Genomic DNA, 26490 nt, shown 5'->3' with positions numbered 1-26490 from the left:
ACTTTAATCCCCTACCCAGCATGCCCTGCACAAGAAGGTGTTCATGGGTAGGTCACCAAGCCAACAATCCCTTCCTGTCTCTTTCAGAAAAAAAAACATAGCTGCATTACCAGTATTGGTCACTAGATGGCTCCAACTACTCAAACATAGCAATGTCCACAGACGTTCCATTACAGTATACAGACACACATCAATATAGAAAGGATATCAGCGCTACAGGAGCACTACACTGACAACCCGTGTAAAGGAGCTGAGTCTTAATAGATTATATTTATAATCACTTTGAAAGAAACTGCAGAGCTCCTGGTTCTGTAGAGATGGCCACTAAACAGCAAGTGCTGCCACTTTGCAGTGTCTTTTAATTATTCTCTCATGGGTTACCCAGCCTAATATTCTTCAATATAATTTTATTCAGATTTAGAATACTTGATTATTTCCAAAGGGAAATTATTAAGATACAGTTATATTTAACAAAGACAACACAACATCAAAATATTTACCGTAACAGAAACACTACACTTTATTAACAATAAGATTACCAATAACAGCAAGTTAAAACAAATTAAAACTAAATGAATAATATATTGTAATAAACCATACCATCCTATTAAAATGCTACATAGATTAAATAACACCAAAACACAATAAATAATAACAAAAATGCAAATATTACACCAAATTCTTTAACTTTACCCTAAAAATTATTACACATAGTTAAGCTAATACCAACACAGTATAAAAAAACTACATAAAAATCTGGATCATAGACCAGATTAAATCTTCAAATCTAGCACTTACAGAGAAGAATTATATAATTTGATGGCCACAGGTAACACTGGTTTCCTGTGTTGCTCTGTGGTGCATCGTGATTGTAACAATTTATCACTGAAGGTACTCTTCAGACTGACCAGTGTATTGTGGAGTGGGTGGGAAGAGTTGCCTAAGACTGAATGTACCTTGGACAACATTCTCCTCTCCAGCACTTTTGTTAAAATTTCGAACTACAATCCAAAAATATCATGGGCCTTGTGAATCAGTTTATTGAGTCTGTTGGTGTCGGCCACCCTTAACCTGCTTCCCCAGCATGCCACCACATACAGGAGAGCACTGGGCATTGCAGAGTCATGAAATATCTTTACCTTCACCTGGCTGATATTAAAAGACCTCAGCCTCCTCAAAAAATAGAGGCGGCTCTGACCCTTCCTATAGAGCACTTCAGTGTTCTGGCTCCAGTCTAGCTTATTATCTACGTGTACCCTTAGCTACTTGTCTCTCCTACATCCACATCCCCTCCTCGGATGGAGGCAGGAGTCACCGATGCCTTTCTCCTTCTCAAATCCACAACCAGTCTTAATCACATTTAGATACAGTACAGATGATTATCCTCACACCTCCACCACAGCCCTATATTCAGTCTGTTCCCCATCTCTGATACATTCCACTACCGCTGAGTCATCAGAAAACTACTGAAGATGGCAAGATTCTGTCTGGTAGCTGAAATCAGTGGTAAAGACAGTAAAGAGAAAGGGAGAGAGAACTGTCTCCTGTGGAACCCCAATATTGCTGACTACCCTATCAGACACACAGTCATGCAAATGCACATACTGTGGTCTACCAAGCAGGTAGTCAACAATCCATGACATAAGGGAGACATTAACCTGTATAGCTGCTAGCTTCTTGACCAGGAGACCCGACCTGATGATATCAAAAGTAGAGATGTACCGAACGGTTCGCCGGCGAACGGTTCCCGGCGAACTTCGAACGTTCGCGTTCGCCGCTGCGGGCGAACATATGCGATGTTCGGTCCGCCTCCTATACATCATCATTGAGGCAAACTTTGACCCTGAACATCACAGTCAGCAGACACATTCCAGGCCAATCAGCATACCTCCCTCCCACACCCTCCCACCTCCTATAAATAAGCAAGGGCAGCATCCATCTTAGATCATTTCTGTGTTACTGAGAGCAGGGAAAGTGCTGGTGCTGCTGCTGCTGTTATAGCTGGGGACAGTTCCCGGTCTTGTTAGCCAGTGTTCTTGGTACACTCCTGCTGTAAGGACAGCACCCCAAAAAGCCCTTCCTAGGGCTGGTATTTGAGTTTTTTTTTGGATATATATATATATATATATATATATATATATATATATATCTATTGTCCCCAAAAGCCCTTTTGAGGGCTGGTATTTGTGTAATTTTTTTTGTTCTGTGATATATATATATATATATATTGTCCCCAAAAGCCCCTTTGAGGGCTGGTATTTGAGTATTTTTTTAATATATATATATATATATATATATATATATATATATGTAGCATGTCCAGAACCAGAAAAAAAAGATCATATAGGTGTAAAAGGGGTTCCCACCATCTCTGCTCTATTGAAAAATTATCTTTTTTTTCTGGTTCTGGACATGCTACAGAGCTGAAACTTCACAGGTACACTTTTTAGACCCCCTAGACACTAAATCACACAAAAAAAGTTCTTAAAAATTGTCATTTTTGATAGAGAGCCAATTATTGGAAAAAAAAAAACTTAACAAAAAAAAAATGTCTTTGGATTTATTGTTTGGGGGGTCTAAAAGGTGTACCTGTGAAGTTTCAGCTCTGCAGCATGTCCAGAACCAGGAAAAAAAGATCATATAGGTGTAAAAGGGGTTCCCACCATTCCTGCGCTACTGAAAAATTATCTTTTTTTCTGGTTCTAGACATGCTACAGAGCTGAAACTTCACAGGTACACTTTTAGACCCCCTAGACACTAAATCACACAAAAAAGTTCTTAAAAATTGTCATTTTTGATAGAGAGCCAATTATTGGAAAACTTAAAAAAAAAAATAAAACTTAACAAAAAAAAAATTTCTTTGGATTTATTGTTTGGGGGGTCTAAAAGGTGTACCTGTGAAGTTTCAGCTCTGCAGCATGTCCAGAACCAGGAAAAAAAGATCATATAGGTGTAAAAGGGGTTCCCACCATCCCTGCTCTACTGAAAAATTATCTTTTTTTCTGGTTCTGGACATGCTACAGAGCTGAAACTTCCCAAGTACACTTTTTAGACCCCCTAGACACTAAATCACACAAAAAAAGTTCTTAAAAATTGTCATTTTTGATAGAGAGCCAATTATTGGGAAACTTAAAAAAAAAATGTCTTTGGATTTATTGTCTGGGGGGTCTAAAAAGTGTACCTGTGAAGTTTCAGCTCTGTAGTATGTCCAGAACCAGAAAAAAAAATAGAATCAGGGTTAGGGCTAGGGTTAGGGTTAGGGTTAGGGTTAGGGCTAGGGTTAGGGTCAGGGCTAAGGTTAGGGTTATTTTTAGTGCTTAGGGTTAGAGTTAGAGGGGTAGCGGTAGGGCTACTAACTCTAACCCTAAGTATCTCACCGTAACCCTAACCCTAGCCCCTAACACTAAACCTAACCCTAACCCTCTAACCATATCCCTAACCCTCTAACCTTAACCCTAACCCTCTAAGCCTAGCCATAAAAATAGCCCTAACCCTAACCATAGCCCTAACCCTAGCCCTAACCCTAACCGTAGCCCTAACCCTAATTCGTAATTTTTTCTGGTTCCGGACATGCTACAGAGCTGAAACTTCACAGGTACACTTTTTAGACCCCCCAGATGCTAAATCCATATTATTATATATATACATTATTTTTATTTTTTTTTAAATTTTTCCAATAATTGGCTCTCTATCAAAAAATTACAATTTTTAAGAACTTTTTTTTGTGTGATCCCTCTCCGGCATGCCACAGTCCAGGTGTTTGTCCCCTTGAAACAACTTTTCCATTACTATTGTGGCCAGAAAGAGTCCCTGTGGGTTTTAAAATTCGCCTGCCTATTAAAGTCTATGGCGGTTCGCAATGTTCGCCGGTTTGCGAACATTCGCCGATTTTCGCGTTCGCCGTTCTCGAACAACGAATTTTATGTTTGCGACATCACTAATCAAAAGCACTGGAGAAGTAAAAAAAACATGACCCTCACAGTGCTCACTGGCGTATCCAGGTGTGCATACATGCAATTTAGCATGAAGATGCTAGCATCATCAACTCCCAGTCTAAACTGGTTGGCAAACTGCAAGGGGCCCACATATGTACTAACCATGGACCATCTTCATGACATGGGATTTCAAAGCCACTGGTCTGTAATCCTTGGAGCCACAAGGATGTGGTATTTATAACTAAATATTAGTAATAGAAAAAGGTACCCTGCCACCCCATTCAGAATACCGATACTGACTGCTTTCTCAGTCACTAGAAGTATCCGAATGAAAATAAACCAATCAGCCAATAAGCCATCATCTTTCACTGGTTTTACACCAATAAACTGCAATCTGATTAGTGCCTCTGATTTTATATACTTTGCATGGCATTGCTGCTCTTTGTACTGTTTTTTAATAAACCCTAATAAACCATTTTAATAAACATTTTAATGTATGCCTAATTGGTGATCATGATCAGTGTCTATGTCAACTGCAGACAAAATATGGAGAAAAAGACCACTATGTTCAAGATGACAAAATAGAGGCTGTAAATACTGTGAAGCTGGCATCAGAGGTAAATATGAGCCAAAAAAAAAAAAACTGAAGTATTGCTATCCAAGGCTTGAAGGCTATTATACTGTTCCTGGCTTCACTATCCTGTGCTACCTTTTGCAACCAGGCTTCTGTGGAACCCCAGGGTAGCTTCATTATGTGTCTCTGATCCAAGACGGAGAGCCGTGCTTTCAGGTCCAGCATGGAATACAGGCAACCGAAAGTGATGTCAAAATGGGCAAGACATGTTTCAGAGCATGCCCAGTCACTCCTTCAGACCAATCAAACCAATGGTTTGAATGGTTTGCCTGTATTCCATGCTGGAATTGACAGCACGGCTCTTCATCTTGGATCAGAGACATAGTGTTTCCCACTGCTGGTCGGCTGGACCTTCCACATGCAGCTTTCTTTACTCCCAGGAGGCATCCCACTGGACATTATGAATTAATTGATATGCCTGTCTTTCATTTCCATCTTGTAAGTGTTTTAACCCTTCCTTGTCATTAACGTGTTTTATTAATGCACTTAAAAGCGCCTTCTGCTTTGTTTAAAATATAATCAAGTGGCCATATTTAGGCAACGATGTAACCCCCTCCCCATCCATTTTAAATGGTCCAGGATACATCAGTGGTTGGTAAGGATGCAGTGGGTGCAAGCAACTGCCATTTCCATTTTGTAACTACAGACAGGAAACGCAGAAGAACAATATGTTCAACATGAAGAAATGGAGGCTACATGTAAAGCAGAGCTGGCATCAGTCACAGAGGTAAATATTTGAGAAAACAATACACTTTTAAACCAATCAGCCAATAAGCAATCATTTTTCACTGGTTTTCCACCAATAAACTGGTGGTTGGTGGCTCTAATTTTCAAAAGTTTTTATGTTACTGTTGCTCTTTGCAGTGTTTTTTTTTTTAATGAACCTTAGGTTTTTGAGTTCTTTTTTTTTTATGCCTGACTAGTGATCAGTGTCTGTTATCTACAGACAGGAAATGGAGAAGAACAATATGTTCAACATGAAGAAATGGAGGCTACAAGTAAAGCAGAGCTGGCATCAGTTACAGAGGTAAATATTTTTGAGAAAACAATACACTTTTAATAAACCTTAAAGTGTATTTTATTTTAAGCCTGAATAGTGATCCACGTGTGTCTATATTATCAGCAGACAAGAACTGGAAAAAAAGACCAATATGTTCAAGATGAAGAAAGGGAGTCTGCAAATAAAGCAGATCTGGAGTCAGTCCCAGAGGTAAATATACTGTAAATATAAAAACATCACAGGGTTGCTATTCAAAATTTGAGGGCTGTCCTATTAATCGTGGCTTCACTGTGTAGCCTTTCTCAACCAGGCTTCTGTAGAACCTTAGAGTTCCTCCAGGGATTAGTATGGGTTTCTTAAACAGTAATGAATTCATCTGATGCTTGAGAGTAGCTGATTCATTTCTGTACCACACCGCAAGTCCTCCCTTCTGTCAGATACTGAACATACACCACATGTCCTCCCTTCTGTCAGATACTGAACATACACTGCATGTCCTCCCTTCCGTCAGATACCGAACATAACTACTGACACCATGATTTTTAAGCTGAGAGAGGAATTATTTCTACTGACAAACAAAGGGCAGAGCTTTCTTTTTACTGAGGCCCAATGTAAGACGGCATTACACTGACTACCAAGGTACTTTAAAGCTGCTGGCCATTGGTGTAACAGGGCCTACTCCCACTGACTGTAGATATAAGGAACCACTACAATGACTACCAATATGGGGAAGCTTTACACTGACCTATTGATCATCAATGTATGAGAGCACTACTCTGACCACCAATTTAAGGGGTTTTTTGAACCCCTTTACCCTGCCGCCCCACACAGATTGAAATTAAGCACGCTGGTTGCTGGTGGATGTTAGAGACCTTGCCTTGAGGATGCCCCACAAATGCTCAATAGGGTTTAGGTGTGGAGATATGCTTGGCCAGTCAATCACTTTTACCCTCAGCTTCTTTAGCAAGGCAGTGGTCGTCTTGGAGGTGTGTTTGGGGTCGTTATGATGTTGGCATACTGCCCTCCGGCCCAGTCCCCGAAGGGAAGGGCTCATGCTCTGCTTCAGTATGTCACAGTAAATGTTGGCATTCGTGGTTCCCTCAAAGAACTGTTGCTCCCCAGTGGTGGCAGCACTCATGCAGCCCCAGACCATTACACCCCCACTACCATGCTTAACTGTAGGCAGGACACACTTGTCTTTGTACTCCTCACCTGGTTGCCGTCACACACACTTGACACCATCTGAACCAAATAAGTTTATCTTGGTTTCATCAGCCCACAGGACATGGTTCCAGTAATCCAAGTCCTTAGTCTGCTTGTCTTCAGCAAGCTGTTTGCGGGCTTTCTTGTGCATCATCCTTATAAGAGGCTTCCTTCTGGGATGACAGCCATAAAGAACAATTTGATGCGGTGTATGGTCTAAGTACTGACAGGCTGACCCCCCCCCCCACCCCTTCAACCTCTGCAGCAATGCCGGCAGCACTCATACGTCTATTTCCCAAAGACAACCTCTGGATATGACACTGAGCATGTGCACTCAACTTCTTTAGTCGACCATGGCGAGGACTGTTTTAAGTAGAACCTGTCCTGTTAAAAGGCTGTATGGTCTTGACCACCATGCTGCAGCTCAGTTTCGTGGTCTTGGCAATCTTCTTATAGCCTATGTCATCTTTATGTAGAGCAACAATTCTTTTTTTCAGATCCTCAGAGAGTTCTTTGCCATGAGGTGCCATGTCTAACTTCCAGTGACCAGCATGAGAGAGTGAGAGCAATAACATCAAATTTAACTCACCTGCTCCCCATTCACACCTGAGACCTTGTAACACTAATGAGTCACATGACACCAGGGAGGAAAAATGGCTAATTGGTCACAATTTGGACGTTTTCACTTTTTTTGCTCACTTTTGTTACCAGCGGTTTCGTTATGTGTTGAGTTATTTTGAGGGGATAGCAAATTTACACTGTTATCCAAGCTGTACACTACTTTACATTGTAGCAAAATGTAATTTCTTCAGTGTTGTCACATGAAAAGATATAATAAAATATTTACAAAAATGTGTGGGGTGTACTCACTTTTGTGAGATACTTTATATACTATGTTGCCAAAAGTATTTACACACACATGAACTTTAATGGCATTCCAGTCTTAGTCCCTAGGGTTCAATATTGAGTTGGCTTACACTTTGCTGCTATGACAGCTTCAAATCTTCTGGGAAGGCTGTCCACAAGGATTAGGAGTGTGTCTATAGGAATGTTTGACCATTCTCCAGAAGCGCATTTGTGAGGCTCTCAGTCTCTTCTCTAATTCATCCCAAAGATGTTCTATTGGGTTGAAGTCAGGACTCTGTGCAGGCCAGTCAACTTCCTCCACCCCAAACCTGCTCATCCATGTTTTTATGGACCTTGTTTTATGCACTGATGCACATTCATGTTGGAACAGGAAGTTGCCATTCCCAAACTGTTCCCACAAAGCTGGGAACATGAAATTGTCGAAAATGTCTTGGTGTGCTGACACCTTAAGAGTTCCTTTTCACTGGATGTAAGGGGCCAAGCCCAACCCCTGACTTTAACCTAGACGAGTTGAAGCTGTTATAGCTGCAAAGGGTGGGCCAACTCAATATTGAATCCTATGGATTAAGACTGGGATGCCATTAAAGTTCATGTGTAAAGGCAGGCATCCCAAAACGTTTGGCAATATAGTGTGTGTGTGTGTATATGTATATATATATATATATATATATATATATATATATATATATATATATATATATATATAAATTAATGCCTGATTGGTGTTTTATGTCATCCCCAGACAAGAGATGGAGAAAAAGACCAATGTGTTCAACGTGAAGAAATAGTGGCAACAAATAAAGCTGAGTCAGGATCAGTCACAGAGGTAAATATAAAAGTAGAAATATTGCAGAATTGCCATTCAAAGATTGAAGGCTCAAATTGATTGATCTCACTATATTGTGCAGATTATTTAAACCGGGCTTATGTGGAACCTCAAGGTTCCTCCAGGGGTTGTTAGGGAGTTTCTTAAACACTGGTAAATTGATTGACAGTAGCTGCTCAGTTTCTGTACCTACACCACATGGTGCAAGATGAGTGGAGCTTATTCTCTCATCTCTCAAATATTGTACATAACCACTGACACCATAATTAATAAGCTGAAAGGATTATTCCACTGATCACCAAAGGAAGGAGCTTTCACTGAGTCCCAATTTAATAGGACATTACACTGACCAACAAAGAAGCATTCTACTTACTGATCACCAGTGTGGCAGGACATTCTTTCTACTGACAACCAATGTAAAAGTGTTCTTCTCCCACTCACTGTCGAGCACTAAAAGGACCTCCAATTTAACATAGCTCTACCATAACAAGAGGCCATGAATGTAAGGGTGTACTACACTTGCCACTAACATAGCTGGGCCTTACACTGACAACCAATATAAGAGAGCATCATAGTGACTGCAAGTGTAAGAGAACAATACACTGGCAACTAATATAAAGGAGCACTACACTGACCACCAATGTAAGGGAACACTATATTGAGTGCCAGTGCAACAGGGCTTTTCTGCCATTGATTGCCAGTGTAAAGGAACACAACAATGACCACCAATGTAGGAGAGCACTACGCTGACCATCAATGTAATGGGGCTGTTTTGCCACTGACTGCCAATGTAAGGGAGCACTACAATAAACACCAATATAAAGGAGCACTACACTGACAACCAGTGTAAAGGAGCTAGGTCTTAATAGATTATATTTATAATCATTTTGAAAGAAACTGCAGAGCTCCTGGTTCTGTAGAGTTGGCCACTAAACAGCAAGTGCTTCCACTTTGCAGTGTCTTTTAATTATTCTCTCATGGGTTACCCAACCTAATATTCTTCAATATAATTTTATTCAGATTTAGAATACTTGATTATTTCCAAAGGGAAATTATTAAGATACAGTTATATTTAACAAAGACAACACAACATCAAAATAATTAACAGAAACACGACACTGTATTATTTGGTCAGGTTTAAGTCAGTAATTACTATGAATTGTAGGCCTACAGTACATAACACCAAATTTCCATGCAAAAAACTACCGTTTTCGGTACAAAATTCCAGACGTAATCATACCGCCAGGGAGGTTAAGATACAGTTATATTTAACAAAGACAACATAACATCAAAATAATTAACAGAAACACGACACTTTATTAACAATAAGATTACCAATAACAGCAAGTTAACACAAATTAAAACTAAATGAATACTATATTGTAATAAACCATACCACCCTATTTAACCACTTCCATACAGAGCAGTTAGACACCCTTCCTGCCCAGACCAATTTTCAGCTTTCAGCACTCTCACACTTTGAATGACAATTGCTCAGTCATGCTACACTGTAACCAAACAAAATTTTTATCATTTTTTTCACACAAATAGAGCTTTCTTTTGGTGGTATTTGATCACAACTGGGGTTTTTTTTTTTTTCGTGATATATGCAAAAAAAAACAAAAATTTTGAAAAAAAAACACTTTTTTTTTAGTTTCAATTATAAAATTTTGCAAAAAATTAATTTTTCTTCATACATTTGGGCCAAAATGTATACTGCTACATGTCTCTGGTAAAATTAACCCAAATTAGTGTATATTATTTAGTCTGTGTGAAAGTTATTGAGTCTAGAAGCTATGGTACCAATTACTGAAAATTGATCACACCAGATGTACTGACAGCCTATCTCCTTTCTTGAGGCCCTGAAATGTCAGGACAGTACAAATACCACCCAAATGACCCCTTTTTGTAAAGTAGACAGTCCAAGGTATTTAGTAAGAGGCATGGTGGGTTTTTTGAAGTTGTAATTTTTTCCCACAATTCTTGGGAAAATGAAAAAAAAATGTTTTTTTCCCACAAAGTTGTCAATTTATAAGCTATTTCTAACACATAGCATGTACACAGCAAAAATTACACCCAAAAATACATTCTGCTACTCCTTCCGAGTATGGCGATACCACATGTGTGAGACTTTTACACAGCCTGGCCACAAAAAGATACTCCACGTCCAAGAAGCACCTTCAGGCGTTCTAGGAGCATAAATACACATAAAACTTTCTTACTACCTATCACACTTTTCAAGGCCCTAGAGCACCAATACAATGGAAAAGTCCACAAAATGACCCCATTTTGGAAAGCAAACACTCCAATGTATATTCTATGAGGCATTATGGGTCATTTGAACATATCATTTTTTTCCACAGGTTTTTGGAAAATGTGGGAAAAAAATGAAAACTTTTTTTTTTTACACAAAGTTGTCAATTTATAGGATATTCCTAACACATAGCATGTACACAGCAAAAATGACACCCCAAAATACATTCTGCCACTCCTCCTGAGTATGGCAATACCACATGTGTGAGACTTTTTCACAGCCTAGCCATATAGAGGGGCCCAACATCCAAGGCGCACCATCATGCATCCTAGCCACTTGCCTAGGCCTATTTTTGACATTTGGTGTTTACAAGCTAAAATCAGTTGTTTTGCTAGAAAACTGCTTAGAACCAAACATTATATATTTTTTTTTAGCAGAGACCCTAGAGAATAAAATGGAGATTATTGCAATATTTTTTATCACACCGTATTTGCGCAGCGGTCTTCCAAACGCAATTTTTTTGGAAAAAATTCACTTTTTTTAATTAAAAAATAAGAAACCAGTAAAGTTAGCCCAATTTTTTTCCATAATGTGAAAGATAATGTTACGCTGAGTAAATAGATACCCAACATGTCATGTTTCAAAATTGTGCACGCTCACGGAATGGCGACAAACTTTGGTACTTAAAAATCCCTATAGGCGACAATTTAAAAATTTCTACAGGTTGCCATCTTTGAGTTACAGAGGAGGTCTAGGGCGCAAATTATTCCCCTTGCTCTAACGATCGCGGCGATACCTCACATGTGTGGTTTGAACACCGTTTACATATGTGGGCGGGGTTTCTGTATGCGTTCGCTTCTGCGCGCGAGCTCACGGGGACAGGGCGCTTTAATTTTTTTTTTTTTTTACTATTTATTTTATTTATTATTTTTTATTTTTACACCGTTTAAAAAAAAAAAATGATCATTTTTATTTCTATTAAAAGGAATGTAAACATTCCTCGTAATAGAAATAGGCACGACAGGACCTCTTTTTTGTGAGATCTGGGGTCAAAAAGTCCTCAGATCTCACAAGTACAGTAAAAGATCTAAAAAAAAAAAAAAAAAATTATTATATAAAAAGAAAAAAAAAAAAAGGACCTTTAAACCGGTTGCTAGGCAACAACATTTTCCGTAGCTCCGGTCCTCCAAGACCATAGAGTCAAGTGAGGGCAAGCTTGCCCTCACTCGACATCCTGTCTGTGAGGATCTGGGACCGGATCTTTTCCCCGCTGCCGGCGGGTCCGGTAAGCGAGGAAAAGGACCGGAACGTGGCGGGAGGGGGGGGGGGGCGCCTCTTCCGCCATCCCGGAAGGGTGATCCCACGGCGAATCCGCCGCTGGGACCACCCTTATCGGAAAGCCAACCGTCCACCGTTTAAAAAAATACCAGGGTTATGGCAGCTATCTGCTGCCATAACACCGGTATTTAGGTTTAAACGGAGGTACTCTGGTACTGATGAGCAAGTGGCAGGTACTCGAGTACTCCGATAGGCAGCTGACAGGTACTCGGGTACTCTGATGGGCAGGTGACAGGCAGGTGATAAGTACTGATGAGTAGTACTGATACTGATAGGTGATACTGTACTGATGGGTACTAATGATCAGTACTGATACGTGATAGGTACTGATGAGTACTGATGAGTAGTGATGGGTACTGATGAGCAGGCGGCAAGTACTCGGGTACTTCAGGCGTCAGGTACTCTGATGAGCAGGTGGAAGGTACTCGGGTACTCTGATGGGTAGGTGACAGGTACTCAGGTACTCTGATGACGGGTACTCCGTTGACAGGTACTCAAAGTACCCGAGTACCTGTCATCAGAGTACCCGAGTACCTGTCATCAGAGTACCCGAGTACCCGTCATCAGAGTACCCGAGTACCTGTCATCAGAGTACCCGAGTACCCGTCATCAGAGTACCCGAGTACCTGTCATCAGAGTACCCGAGTACCCGTCATCAGAGTACCCGAGTACCCGTCATCAGAGTACCCGAGTACCTGTCATCAGAGTACCCGAGTACCTGTCATCAGAGTACCCGAGTACCTGTCATCAGAGTACCCGAGTACCCGTCATCAGAGTACCCGAGTACCTGTCATCAGAGTACCCGTCATCAGAGTACCCGAGTACCCGTCATCAGAGTACCTGCGTACCCGTCATCAGAGTACCCAAGTACCTGTCATCAGAGTACCCGAGTACCTGTCATCAGAGTACCCGAGTACCCGTCATCAGAGTACCCGAGTACCCGTCATCAGAGTACCCGAGTACCTGTCATCAGAGTACCCGTCATCAGAGTACCCGAGTACCCGTCATCAGAGTACCTGCGTACCCGTCATCAGAGTACCCGAGTACCTGTCATCAGAGTACCCGAGTACCTGTCATCAGAGTACCCGAATACCTGTCACCAGCCCATCAGAGTACCCGAGTACCTGTCATCTGAGTACCTGATGGGCTGGTGACAGGTACTCGGGTACTTTGATGGGCTAGTGACAGGTGCTCTTTATTGGGGGGGGGGGGCAATCAGTGTGTTTGGGGTGCACTATGATTGGTAACTAGCTGTTACCACACTCTCTTCCTCACACAGGATCAGTGTGTGAGGAGGAGAACACGGTGACAGCTAGTTACCGTGTTCTCTGTTGACATTTGTGACCGGCTGTGATTGGACACAGCCGGTCACGTGGTAAAGAGCCAATTTCATTGGCTCTTTACCTAGATCGAGGATCGACTCTGTCCGAGGGACGAGCCTCATCCCCGATCGCTGCTCTGCGCGCCCCCGGGGGCGCGCATTGCAGAGAGAACGAGCGGCTCGTGCTGGAGCCGCTCATGTGATCGGCTGTGATCGACACAGCCGATCACGTGGTAAACAGCCAATTTCTATTGGCTGTTTACCTTGATCAGGGATGGGCTATGTCCGAGGGACGAGCCTCACCCCCGATCGCCGCGCTGCGCGCCCCCGGGGGCGCGCAGTAGAGGGGAGATCCGGGCGACGTCATATGACGGGGGCCCGGATCCTCACAACCACTTTGCCGACGTCATTTTACATGACGCGGTATGGAAGTGGTTAAATGCTACATAGTATAAATAACACCAAAACACATTAAATAATAACCAAAATGCAAATATTACACCACATTCTTTAACTTTACCCTAAAAATGATTACACGTAGGTAAGCTAATACTAACACAGTATAAAAACTACATAGAAATCTGGATCATAGACCAGATTAAATCTTCAAATCTAGCACTCACAGAGAAGAATTATATAATTTGATGGCCACAGGTAACACCGGTTTCCTGGGTTGCTCTGTGGTGCATCGTGATTGTAACAATTTATCACTGAAGGTACTCCTCAGACTGACCAGTGTATTGTGGAGTGGGTGGGAAGAGTTGCCTAAGACTGAATGTACATTGGACAACATTCTCTTCTCCAGCACATTTGTTAAAATTTCGAACTACAATTCAACAATATCATGGGCCTTGGGAATCAGTTTATTGAGTCTGTTGGTGTCGGCCACCTTAAGCCTGCTTCCCCAGCATGCCACCACATACAGGAGAGCACTGGCCATCGCAGAGTCATGAAATATCTTTAGCTTCACCCGTCTGATATTAAAAGACCTCAGCCTCCTCAAAAAATAGAGGCGGCTCTGACCCTTCCTATAGAGCACTTCAGTGTTCTGGCTCCAGTCTTGCTTATTATCTACGTGTACCCTTAGCTACATGTCTCTAGGGATGATCGAACTTTTGAAAAGTTTGGTTCGGCCAGAACATCCGAACTACCCGAAAGTTCGGCCCGGATTTCAGAACCCCATTGAAATCAATGGACCCAAACTTCGGTAATCACAAAACCCAATTTTAAAGCCCTAAAACCCAATAATTGCCCCTAAAAAGTGGCTAGGGCTCTGGGTCATGCCCCAGGGACTATTAATCACACAAAAAAAAAGTTCTTACAATTTTTCATTTTTGATAAAAAAGCAAATTATTGAAAAAATGTAAAAAAAAAAAAAAAAAAAGAGATTTGATTTTTGATGTGAAGTTTCAGCTCTGTAGCATGTCCAGAACCATAAAAAAAAAGAACGTTTGTATTTTGTCATTTAGAACACAGGCAGTTGGCTTCTCGCTTTTCACACATTGCCGGTTTAATAGCAGGCGTTTTTTTGGGCATTTTTTTGGGTTCTTTTGAGGCAGGAAAAACATCTGAACTTGTGCATACGGGTATATATACCACTATACACAAGTTCAGATGTTTTGCCTGCCTCTAAAGAACCCAAAAAAATGCCCAAAAAAACGCCTGCTACTAAACCGGCAAGGTGTGAAAGGAGCGAAGCCATATTCCAGATCTATAATTGCACTAATACAAATTATCTTTTTTTAATGGTTCTGGACATGCTACAGAGCTGAAACTTCACAGGTACACTTTTTAGACCCCCCAGACACAAAATCACACAAAAAAGTTCTTAAAAATTGTCATTTTTGATAGATTTTTGATAGAGAGTAGTGTTGAGCGAACACGGACTGTATTATTCAGGTTCGTACTGAATAATAGGATTTTTGTTACCCGAACAGGGACCAGAAAACTTTACTGTATGTTCGGGTTTAAAATCCGTGTTCGGTCATTTTATTTCCGGGTTTGTATGTAATGGCGCGCTTTTAATGGCGGGCTTTCAACAGCCAATCAACAAGCGTTTAACTGGTGTGCCTTAAGCCATCCCAGCCATGCCTTCTAATGTATTAGTAGCTGTGATTGGCCATCTGAAGCATGTGACCATATCTTTATAAGTTCGAGAGCCCTAGCGCACTGCGCCATTCTGCTGTAGTTTAGGGAGAGAGCACACATCATACGTGCTGGCTGCTGATTAGGGACAGACAGTGAAAAATTGTATTGTGTCCGAAAAGAATGCAGGGACAGGTCGGAGTGCTGCAGGCAGGGCGAGTTATTAGCGCATTTTAGGGCGAGGCTGGAGAATAGTCAGGGTCAGTGTTCTACATCGATTTTGCTGTGTGGGGGGTTGGTTGTGCAGTGCCAGTGAACGATCTTATCGATCATTTTAGGGCGAGGCTGGAGAATAGGCAGGGTCAGTGTTCTACATCGATTTTGCTGTGTGTGGGGTGATGCAGTGAACACAATCTTTTTGCCCGCTGAGGAGGAGGTAGAAAAAAATCTATTTTTATCAGTCAGTTGTGTGCAGCGTTTTTGCTTCAGTGCTGCTGACTGTGATAATACACTGCTGTGTTCACATGTGCTATTATTGAGTGATGATTTTCAATTTCATACACTTTTTTCTATTCCACTATTCAATATACACCCTTTTGGGTTAAAATTTTTTATTGTGGCATAGTCTGTACTAATCTATTTAAAAATTACAAACTTAAAGGGGAATTTTCTTTTTTTTTTCCCTTCATAGCCTGCAGCAGAGCTGACTGACATAAGACACTGCTGTGTTCACATGTGCTATTGAAAAATCACCAATTTTATATCATATTTTCTATTCCACTATTCAATCTACACCCTTTGGGGTAAAAAGAATTAAATTGCGGGATAGTCTGTATCGGTACGTGTGAGATACACCTTTCCAATTTTTGGGGCGCATCTTATACCACCGAGGATTGAAGGGTGCTTCAGTTTGCCTCCTTCCTGTTCTGAACTCCTCCTACTCCTCATCCTGCCTTTAGGGTACAAAAAATAGTAATCAGGGCCTAGTCTGGGTCTGTACGTGTGAGATAGATACACCTTTTGATATCATATTTTCTATTCCGCTATTCAATCTACACCCTTGGGGTAAAAAGAATTAAATTGCGGCATAGTCTGTATCGGTACGTGTGAGATACACCTTTCCAATTTTTGGGGCGCATCTTATACCGCCGAGGATTGCAGGGTGCTTCAGTTTGCCTCCTGCCTGTTCCGAACTCCTCCTACTCCTCATCCTGCCTTTAGGGTGCAAAAAATAGTAATCAGGGCCTTGTCTGGGTCTGTACGTGTGAGATAGATACACCTTTTGATATCATATTTTCTATTCCGCTATTCAATCTACACCCTTGGGGCAAAAATAATTAAATTGTGGGATAGTCTGTATCGGTACGTGTGAGATACCACTTTCCATTTTTGGGGCGCATCTTATACCGCCGAGGATTGCAGGGTGCTTCAGTTTGCCTCCTGCCTGTTCCGAACTCCTCCTACTCCTCATCCTGCCTTTAGGGTACAAAAAATAGTAATCGGGGCCTAGTCTGGGTCTGTACGTGTGAGATGGATACACCTTTTGATATCATATTTTCTATTCCGCTATTCAATCTACACCCTTGGGGTTAAAAGAATTAAATTGTGGCATAGTCTGTATCGGTACGTGTGAGATACACCTTTCCAATTTTTGGGGCGCATCTTATACCGCCGAGGATTGCAGGGTGCTTCAGTTTGCCTCCTGCTCCGAACTCCTCCTACTTCTCATCCTCATTCTGCCTTTAGGGTACAAAAAATTGTAATCGGGGCCTAGTCTGTGTTTGTACGTGTGAGATACACTGTTTTAAAAATGTTTTTCTATTCCGCTATTCAATCTACACCCTTTGGGGTAAAAAGAATTAAATTGCGGCATAGTCTGTATCGGTACGTGTGAGATACACCTTCCAATCTTTTGGGGCGCATCTTCCACCGCCGAGGATTGCAGGGTGATTCAGTTTGCCTCCTGTTCCGAACTCCTCCTACTCCTCATCCTCATCCTGCCTTTAGGGTACAAAAAATTGTAATCGGGGCCTAGTCTGTGTTTGTACGTGTGAGATACACCGTTTTATAAAAAAATTTCTATTCCGCTATTCAATATACACCCTGTTTGAGTGTAAAAAATTAAATTACGGCATAGTCTGTATCGGTACATGTGAGATACACCTTTTTAAATTTGTTTGGCGCATCTCCTTCCACCGCCGAGGCTTGCAGGGCGCTTCAGTTTGCCTCCTGTTCTGAACTCCTCCTACTCCTCTTCCTCATCCTCATCCTCATCCTCATCCTGCCTTTAGGGTACAAAAAATTGTAATCGGGGCCTAGTCTGTGTTTGTACGTATGAGATACACCGTTTTATAAAATTTTTCCTATTCCGCTATTCAATATACACCCTTTTGGAGTGTAAAAAATTAAATTACGGCATAGTCTGTATCGGTACGTGTGAGATACACCTTTTAAATTTGTTTGGCGCATCTTCTTCCACCCCCAAGGATTGCAGGGCGCTTCATTTTGCCTCCTGTTCCGAACTCCTCCCTTTAGGGTACAAAAAATTGTAATCGGGGCCTAGTCTGTGTTTGTACGTGTGAGATACACCATTTTATATCCTTTTTTCTATTCCGCTATTCAATATACACCCTTTTGGGGTGAAAAAAATTACATTTGCGTCATACTTTGCATATTTGACTGTGAGATACACCCATTGTATTTGTGTACTGTTTTTCTATTCCGCTATTTAATAAACACCCTTTTGGGGTTAAAAAAATTAAATTGTGGCATAGTTTGCATATTTGATTTTGAGATACACCCGTAAGATACTGTTGTTGTTTTGTTCAGCTATTCAATAAACACCTTTCTAGGGCAAGATCATAAATTACAGAAATATGAGGAGACCTTCAAATAGGGGCCGTGGCCTGGGTCGTGGTGCTGCTGGTAGAGCTCCTGTTGCAAGGAGAGGACGTGGTCGATCTGTGCCAGCTACACGCACAAGTGAAACACCTTCCTCAAGAGTGAGTAGGCGACAGAACCTGCAACAGTATTTGGTAGGGCATCATGCACCTCTAGAAGTGATGAGGCCAGAAGAAGTACAGGCGATAGTAGATTGGGTTGCTGACAGTGCCTCTAGTTCCTTCACATTGTCTCCCACCCAGTCTACTGCAGAAAGGTCAGAGTTGGCACCTGCAGCTGATGTCCAACCGTCTTTCACCTCACCCCCTTGCAAATCAGGCAAGCAGTCTGAGCCCCAAGTCATGCAGCGATCTCTTCTTCTTTTTGATGACTCTGTCAGCAGGGTTTCTCAGGACCATCCACCTAGCCCTGCCCCAGAAGTGGAAGAGATTGAGTGCAGCGATGCCCAACCACTTGTTTCTCAAGATGAGTACATGGAAGGACCATCGCAGCACGTCTCCGATGATGACGAAACGCAGGTGCCAACTGCTGCAGCACTCAGAATTGTGGAGACCGACAAGGAGGGCAGGGGTGAAGACTGAGTGGAAGATGATGTGGAGGACGATGAGGTCCTCGACCCCACATGGAATGAAGGTCATGCAGGTGACCTGAGTAGTTTGGAGGAAGAGGCGGTGGTCGCACAGAGCCACCAGCACAGCAGAAGAGGGAGCAGGGTGCAGAAGCGGAGCTGCCGTGCCCTAGACACTACGCCTGCTACTGCCCAACGCAGCAAGGGACCAAGTGCACCAAAGCCAGCTCAAAGGAGTTCTCTAGCGTGGAAGTTCTTCAGAAAATGTGCTGATGACAGGACACGAGTGGTTTGCACCCTGTGCAATCAGAGCCTGAAGCGAGGCATAAACCTTCTCAACCTGAGCACAACCTGCATGATCAGGCATCTAAGTGCAAAGCACGCGCTGCAGTGGAGTAGACACCTTCAAAACCAAGAAAGGTCTCTGGCTCCTCCTGCTTCCTCTTCTGCTGCAGTCTCGACCTCTCCATCCACCTCTGTAGTGATACCGGCACCTGCCACCCCGCAAACAGACGATCTGTCAGCAACACCACCACCTGGGTCACCAACCATCTCCACAATGTCCCGTGGAAGCGTTCAGCTTTCCATCTCCCAAACACTTCAGAGGAAGAGGAAGTACCCCCCTACCCACCCGCGATCCCTGGCCCTGAATGCCAGCATTTCAAAATTCTTGGCCTTTGAAATGCTGTCATTCCGTCTGGTGGAGACGCGCAGTTTTAAAAGCCTTATGTCGGTGGCTGTCCCACAGTACGTCGTGCCCAGCCGCCACTATTTTTCCAGACAAGCCATCCCTTCCCTGCACAACCAAGTGGGGGAAAAAATCAGGTGTTCACTGCGCAACGCCATCTGTGCCAAGATCCACCTAACTACCGATACGTGGACCAGTAAGCACGGTCAGGGGCATTATGTCTCCCTAACGGCACACTGGGTAAATGCAGTTTCGGATGGGCCTGAGGCGGATAGCAATTTGGCGCATGTCCTTCCACCACCGAGGATTGCAGGGCGCTTCAGTTTGCCTCCTGTTCCTAACTCCTCCTACTCCGCTTCCTCATCCTCTACCGCCTCCTCATCCGGTCAGCGTAACATCTTCACCACCAACTTCAGCACAGCCAAGGGTAAACGACAGCAGGCAGTTTTAAAACTTGCCTGTTTGGGGGAAAAACCACACACCGCGCAGGAGTTGTGGAGGAGCATGGAACAGCAGACAAATGAGTGGTTGCTGCCAGCGAGCCTCAAGCCCGGCCTGGTGGTGTGCGATAACGGGCGAAATCTCATAGCAGCTCTGGGCCTAGCCAGTTTCACGCACATCCCTTGCCTGGCGCATGTGCTGAATTTGGTGGTGCAAAAATTACCTTAAAAAAAAGGTTTCCTTAAAAATTACCCCGATATGTCAGAGCTGCTGCAGAAAGTGCAGGCCGTCTGTGCGCACTTTCGGCATTCTCACCCTGCTGCTGCTCGCCTGTCAGCACTGCAGCATAACTTCGGCCTTCCCGCTCACCGCCTCATATGTGACGTGCCCACAAGGTGGAACTCCACCTTGCACATGCTGGAAAGACTGTGCGAGCAGCAGCAGGCCATAGTGGAGTTTCAGCTGCAGTGCGCACGCGTGAGTCACTCTGCGGAACAGCACCACTTCACCACCAATAACAGGGCCTCCATGCGAGACCTGTGTGCCTTGTTGTGCTGTTTTGAGTACTTCACCAACATGGCCAGTGCCGATGACGCCGTTCCTTCAAAAAACGATTCGGGCAATGATGGAAGAGGATGTGGCACAGGATGAGGAGGAGGAGGATGAAGAGGTAACATTTCCAAGGCTTTCAGGGCAGTCATTTGCAAGTGGCTCAGAGGGTGGGTTCCTGCACCCACAAACGCCAGGGACACAATTGTCCAGCAGGGGCACAGTTCTGGAGGATGAGGTGGATGAGGAGGAGGAGATGGAACCATGTTCACAGCAGGGTGGCACCCAGGCCAGCTCATGGCCATCACTGGTGCGTGGCTGGGGGGATACAGAGGACACAGACGATACACCTCCCACAGAGGACAGCCTTTCGTTGCCTCTGGGCAGCCTGGCACACATGAGCAATTACATGCTGCAGTGTCTCCACAATGACCGCCGAGTTGCCCACATTCTAACTTGTGCTGATTACTGGGTGGCCACACTGCTGGATCCCCGTTACAAGGACAACGTACCATCCTTAATTCACTCACTGGAGTGCGATCGCAAGATGAGCGAGTACAAGCGCACGCTGGTAGACGCGATGCTGCTGGCATTCCCACCTGACAGCGGGGCCACAGTGGAAGCACAAGGCCAAGGCAGAGGAGGAGGAGGAAGAGGTCGCCAACGCAACCAGGGCACCGCCAGCACCTCAGAAGGCAGGGTTAGCATGGCCGAAATGTGGAAAAGCTTTGTCAGCACGCCACGCCAAACAGCAGCACCAGCAGCTCATATGGAACGTCTTAGCAGGAGGCAGCATTTCAGCAACATGGTGGAGCAGTATGTGTGCACACGCTTACATGTAGTGAATGACGGGTCTGCCCCCTTCAACTTCTGGGTCTCCAAATTGGGCACATGGCCTGAGCTTGCCCTTTACGCCTTGGAGGTGCTGGCGTGCCCTGCAGCCAGAGTATTATCTGAACGGGTATTTAGCACAGCTGGGGGCGTTATCACAGACAAGCGCAGCCGCCTGTCCAGAGACAATGTGGACAAGTCTCGTTCATTAAAATGAACCAGGCATGGATCCCACAGGACTTTTCCGTACCTTGTGCAGAATAGAGATGGATACCGACCTTACCTAGCCATTGTTCTATTTTTGATCTTTCTCACTCTTTTGGGGTGTTCCCTCATTTAAAATGACTGAAAAAAAGCAGTGTTGGCTACCTCGTCCTCCTCCACCGCCGCTTCCACCTACACCGCCCATAGGTGTGCGCAGCCTATTGCATTAGGGTGTGCAACCCAAAGTTTAAATACACATGCATGTGTTTGCCTACATGTATATGGCCCCGGTACATTACTCTCCCTGCTGGCAAAGTGAAATAGAAGTGTGTGGCACTTCTCTTATGGCAGAGCAGGTCCGAGGGAGATCTTTCCCATCTCCTCACTGGCAAACAGAGCGATAATGCTAATGTGCCCTAGGTGATTAGGGTGTGCCCAGGCACACCTGGCACACCCTGTGCGCACGCCTATGACACCGCCACATCCACCACCACCTCAACCTCCCTCCTACTCCATATGGGCCTCGTCCTTCACAGATGAAGAAAAAGTTTTATTTTCCTGTTTTTCTTTTGTTGTTTTAAGTTATTTCCCTATCCACATTTGTTTGCAGAGCACTTGCCATGCTCTTGACTACATTTTGCTGCCATTTGCAGCACTCTAGCCCTTTCCATTGGTGTTTTAGAGCCATTTTAGTGCCTGAAAGTTCGGATCCCCATTGATTTCAATGGGGTTCGGTGTCCGGGTAAAGTTCGGAAAAAGTCCGGGACACGGACCCGGACTTTTTTTTTCAAGTTCGGCCGAACCCGCCGAACACGGACATCCAGGTGTCCGCTCAACTCTAATAGAGAGCCAATTATTGAAAAAATTAAAAAAAAAAAAATTCTTTGGATTTAGTATCTGGGGGGTCTAAAAAGTGTACCTTTGAAGTTTCAGCTCTGTAGCATGTCCAGAACCAGAAAAAATGATAATTTTTCAGTAGAGCAGGGATGGTGGGACCCCCCTTTTACACCTATATGATCTTTTTTTTGGGGTTCTGGACATGCTACAGAGCTGAAACTTTACAGGTACACCTTTTAGACCCCCCAGACACAAAATCACACAAAAAAAGTTCTTAAAAAATTGTAATTTTTGATAGTTTTTTGATAGAGAGCCAATTATTGAAAAAAAAAAAAAAAAGTTTCTTTGGATGTAGTATCTGGGGCGTCTAAAAAGTGTACCTTTGAAGTTTCAGCTCTGTAGCATGTCCAGAACCATTAAAAAAAATATAGTTTGTATTAGTGCAATTATAGGTCTGTAATATGGCTTCGCTCCTTTCACACCTTGCCGGTTTAGTAGCAAGCGTTTTTTTGGGCATTTTTTGGGTTCTTTGGAGTTCTTAGTGCAAGTAGTTTTTTCTGCTCCTTTCACACCTATATATGTCTAGGTGTATATATACAGACATGGGTGTGTATATATACCCCCTATAATCATGTTCAGATGTCATGTCTGACTCCAAACATGTCCTCAAAAAAGCACTAGCAACGCCTGCAGCATATATCCCTGAAGCGAAAGTGACTTGAGAGAAACTAGCTTTTCTCTATTGCGGTCACCCTGCTATGGAAGGGTTTGGTCACCCTGCCATAGCAGTCACTGTCAGTTCACCCTACACTACATTACGGTCACCCTGACACTTCACACTTTCCCTACAGAAACTAAATTTTTGAAGCTAACTAAAGTGTAAAGGAGCACACTAACTACACTAGATATCCCTTTCCTCACACTAATAAATGCTAAATGACACTTTTAAAGTAAAATGAACAGAACTGCTTCCACTCTCTTCCATGTCCTGTATAACAATGCTAGGAATTTGGCGGGGGCTATCTTATATACTGGGGGGCGTATTCACTAATGGTTGGTCTAGGGACCCCCTAGTCACTCCAATCACATTCCTAGCATTCTCCTGCCCCCTCAATTGGCTTTTGCTAATGGTCCTGGTCCAATCACAGGCTTTTAAAGCCCATTTCCTGAACCATTGCATTTTGGTCGGTTCTGGTTGCCGAATTCCAAACTTTTTGGGCAAAAAAGTTCTAAATTCGGCCGAACTTCGAACACCCAATGTTCGGGCCGAACCGATGGTCGACCCGAACTGTTCGATCATCCCTACTTGTCTCTACTACATCCACATCCCCTCCTCGGATGGAGGCAGGAGTCACCAATGCCTTTCTCCTTCTCAAATCCACAAACAGTCTTTATCACATTTAGATACAGATGATTATCCTCACACCTCCACCACAGCCCTATATTCAGTCTCATCCCCATCTCTGATACATTCCACTACCGCTGAGTCATCAGAAAACTTCTGAAGATGGCAAGACTCTGTCTGGTAGCTGAAATCAGTGGTAAAGAGAAAGGGAGATCGAACATTCTCCTGTGGAACCCCAATATTGCTGACTACCCTGTCAGACACACAGTCATGCAAATGCACAAACTGTGGTCTACCAGGCAGGTAGTCATCATTCCATGACATAAGGGAGACATTAACCTGTATAGCTGCTCGCTTCTTGCCCAGGAGATCCGACCTGATGATATCAAAAGCACTGGGGAAGTAAAAAAAACAGGACCCTCACAGTGCTCACTGTCGTATCCAGATGTGCATACATGAAATTTAGCAGGAAGATGATAGCATCATCAATTCCCAGTTGGTTGGCAAACTGCAAGGGGCCCACATATGTACTAACCATGGACCATCTTCATGACATGGGATTTCAAAGCCACTGGTCTGTAATCCTTGGAGCCACAAGGATGTGGTATTTATAACTAAATATTAGTAATAGAAAAAGGTACTCTGTTTTTACCCTGCCACCCCATACAGAATACCCATACTGACTGCTTTCTCAGTCACTAGAAGTATCTGAATGAAAATAAACCAATCAGCCAATAAGCCATCATCTTTCACTAGTTTTACACCAATAAACTGCAATCTGATTAGTGCCTCTGATTTTATATACTTTGCATGGCATTGCTGCTCTTTGTACTGTTTTTAATAAACCCTAATAAACCATTTTAATAAACATTTTAATATATGCCTAATTGGTGATCAGTGTCTATGTCATCTGCAGACAAAATATGGAGAAAAAGACCACTGTGTTCAAGATGACAAAATAGAGGCTGTAAATACTGTGAAGCTGGCATCCGAGGTAAATATGAGCCAAAAAAACCCTGAAGAATTGCTATCCAAGGCTTGAAGGCTATTATACTGTTCCTGGTTTCACTATCCTGTGCTACCTTTTGCAACCAGTCTTCTGTGGAACCCCAGGGTAGTTTCAGAGTTTTTAGGGGTTCCCTAAACAGTGTTCTTACTAACATTGATCTCTTTAAACTTATTAGCGGAGAGAAATTCTTTCTAATGGAAGGTGCTTTCTTTTCAGTGAGTCACAATGAAAGTAAATACTACAATGACCACCAATCAAAACTGCATTTCACCTGTTGACCACCAGTATGACAGGGCATTTTTTCTACGGACAACAAATGTAACTGTTCTCTTCAACTGACTGCCAATGTAAATGGAGCACTACAATGAGCACTAATGTAAGGGAGCAATACACTGACCGCCAATGTAAGGTGCACTACACTGACCACAATTGTAAGGCGGGCGCTGTCTTACTGACCACCAATGTACATGAATATTTCTCCACTGGCAATCAATGCAAGGGAGCACTGTAATGATCACCAATGTAATGGGGCTCTTTTCCCACTGACTGCCAATGTAAAGGAGCATTACACGGACCATCAATTAAAAATTTGTAGTGTAACAAATGCAATCAAAATTATATCCACATATTAGTGCCCTATATTAAATTATTCCCAAGGGGGTGAGCTTGCAGTCTCTTTAAACATACCAGACCACATGCCCTACCATAGGGGAGTTCCTTTCCAGAAGGGACCCCTCCTGGCAGAGCACCTTATTTCCTTACTACCCTGGCTGGTGGTTGTGGGGGTTTGCAGGTAGAGGGCTTACCGGAATCTGGAAGTTCACTTTAATAACAAGGAGTTTCCCAAACACTATCCCCCTATGTGAATGAGTAAAGGGTATGTAGCTGCCATTTCTACGACTTTGTATCACACCATGCCGATCCTTTCATTCAGCTTATCGACATGCTTGATACTCTGCTCTTTCCAATGTTATTCTTATTGTTCTTGTTAAAAAATTGTACATCTCGACTGTTGTCGAAGTTATATATTTTTGTACTGCAAAACTCTTTCAATTAAATGTATTAGTAGAAATATGGAGACCCAAACACTTGAGAACTCCTTTTTATTAAAAAAACAAAAATCCCAAAATATCTCCATCATCCATAAATCCGTCATCATGATACCTGCCTCCCACTAACTCCCACTAAAAGAAAAAAAAAGGAAGACCCGCCATACAAGACAAATTCAGAGGCTACCTATAGCCAAATAGCCAAATGACAGCTCCCAGAGCTTTCATCAGCTATATAATGGAAGAGGCAGGTATAGTGGTGACATCATGGGCTAAATATAATTATAACAAGAAGTGTGGAGAAAAGGGAGCTTTGGATAACAAATAGACTTTAACAAATAGTACATGACTGGCTCTGAATAATGCACCACAGCAGCACTTCAGAAGAGGCGATTCTAAGTGCAGTAATAAAACACTCTAATGACAAGGAAGAATTAAAAACCAAGATGGAAGTGAAAAACAGGCACATCAATGAATCCACAACGTCCAGCGGGATGCCTCCTGGGTGTAAAGACAGCTGCAGGTGGAAGTTCCAATCGACCAGTGGCGGGAAACACTGTGTCTCTGATCCAAGATGGAGAGCCGTGCTTTCAGGTCCAGCGTGG

General features: G+C 43.1%; 1 protein-coding gene and 1 long non-coding RNA gene across 2 annotated transcripts in view; both read left to right on the top strand.

The window, feature by feature from the left end:
- Nucleotides 1-1472: 1472 nt before the first annotated feature.
- LOC309547953 (uncharacterized protein) overlaps nt 1473-26490 on the top strand; it is a gene marked incomplete at its 5' end in the record, with an annotated part of 43815 nt that continues 18797 nt past the window's right edge. The window contains 4 exons of the mRNA XM_082247948.1: nt 1473-1622; nt 4475-4552; nt 5216-5296; nt 5516-5596. Of these exons, the coding sequence (XP_082104074.1) occupies nt 1473-1622; nt 4475-4552; nt 5216-5296; nt 5516-5596 (390 nt within the window). The remainder of the gene's footprint in view (nt 1623-4474; nt 4553-5215; nt 5297-5515; nt 5597-26490) is intronic.
- Nucleotides 5749-24817, top strand: LOC309547836. Its single transcript, XR_014224986.1, has 3 exons — nt 5749-5779; nt 8382-8465; nt 24744-24817. It is a non-coding gene; the product is annotated as an uncharacterized lncRNA (long non-coding RNA).

The sequence above is a fragment of the Pelophylax lessonae genome (genome assembly GCF_965119305.1).
Source record: "Pelophylax lessonae genome assembly, chromosome: 2".
In the NCBI taxonomy this organism is placed as follows: Eukaryota; Metazoa; Chordata; class Amphibia; order Anura; family Ranidae; genus Pelophylax; species Pelophylax lessonae.
The sequence above is the reverse complement of the archived record's forward strand: the minus strand, read 5'-3'. Positions and strand labels throughout refer to the sequence as shown.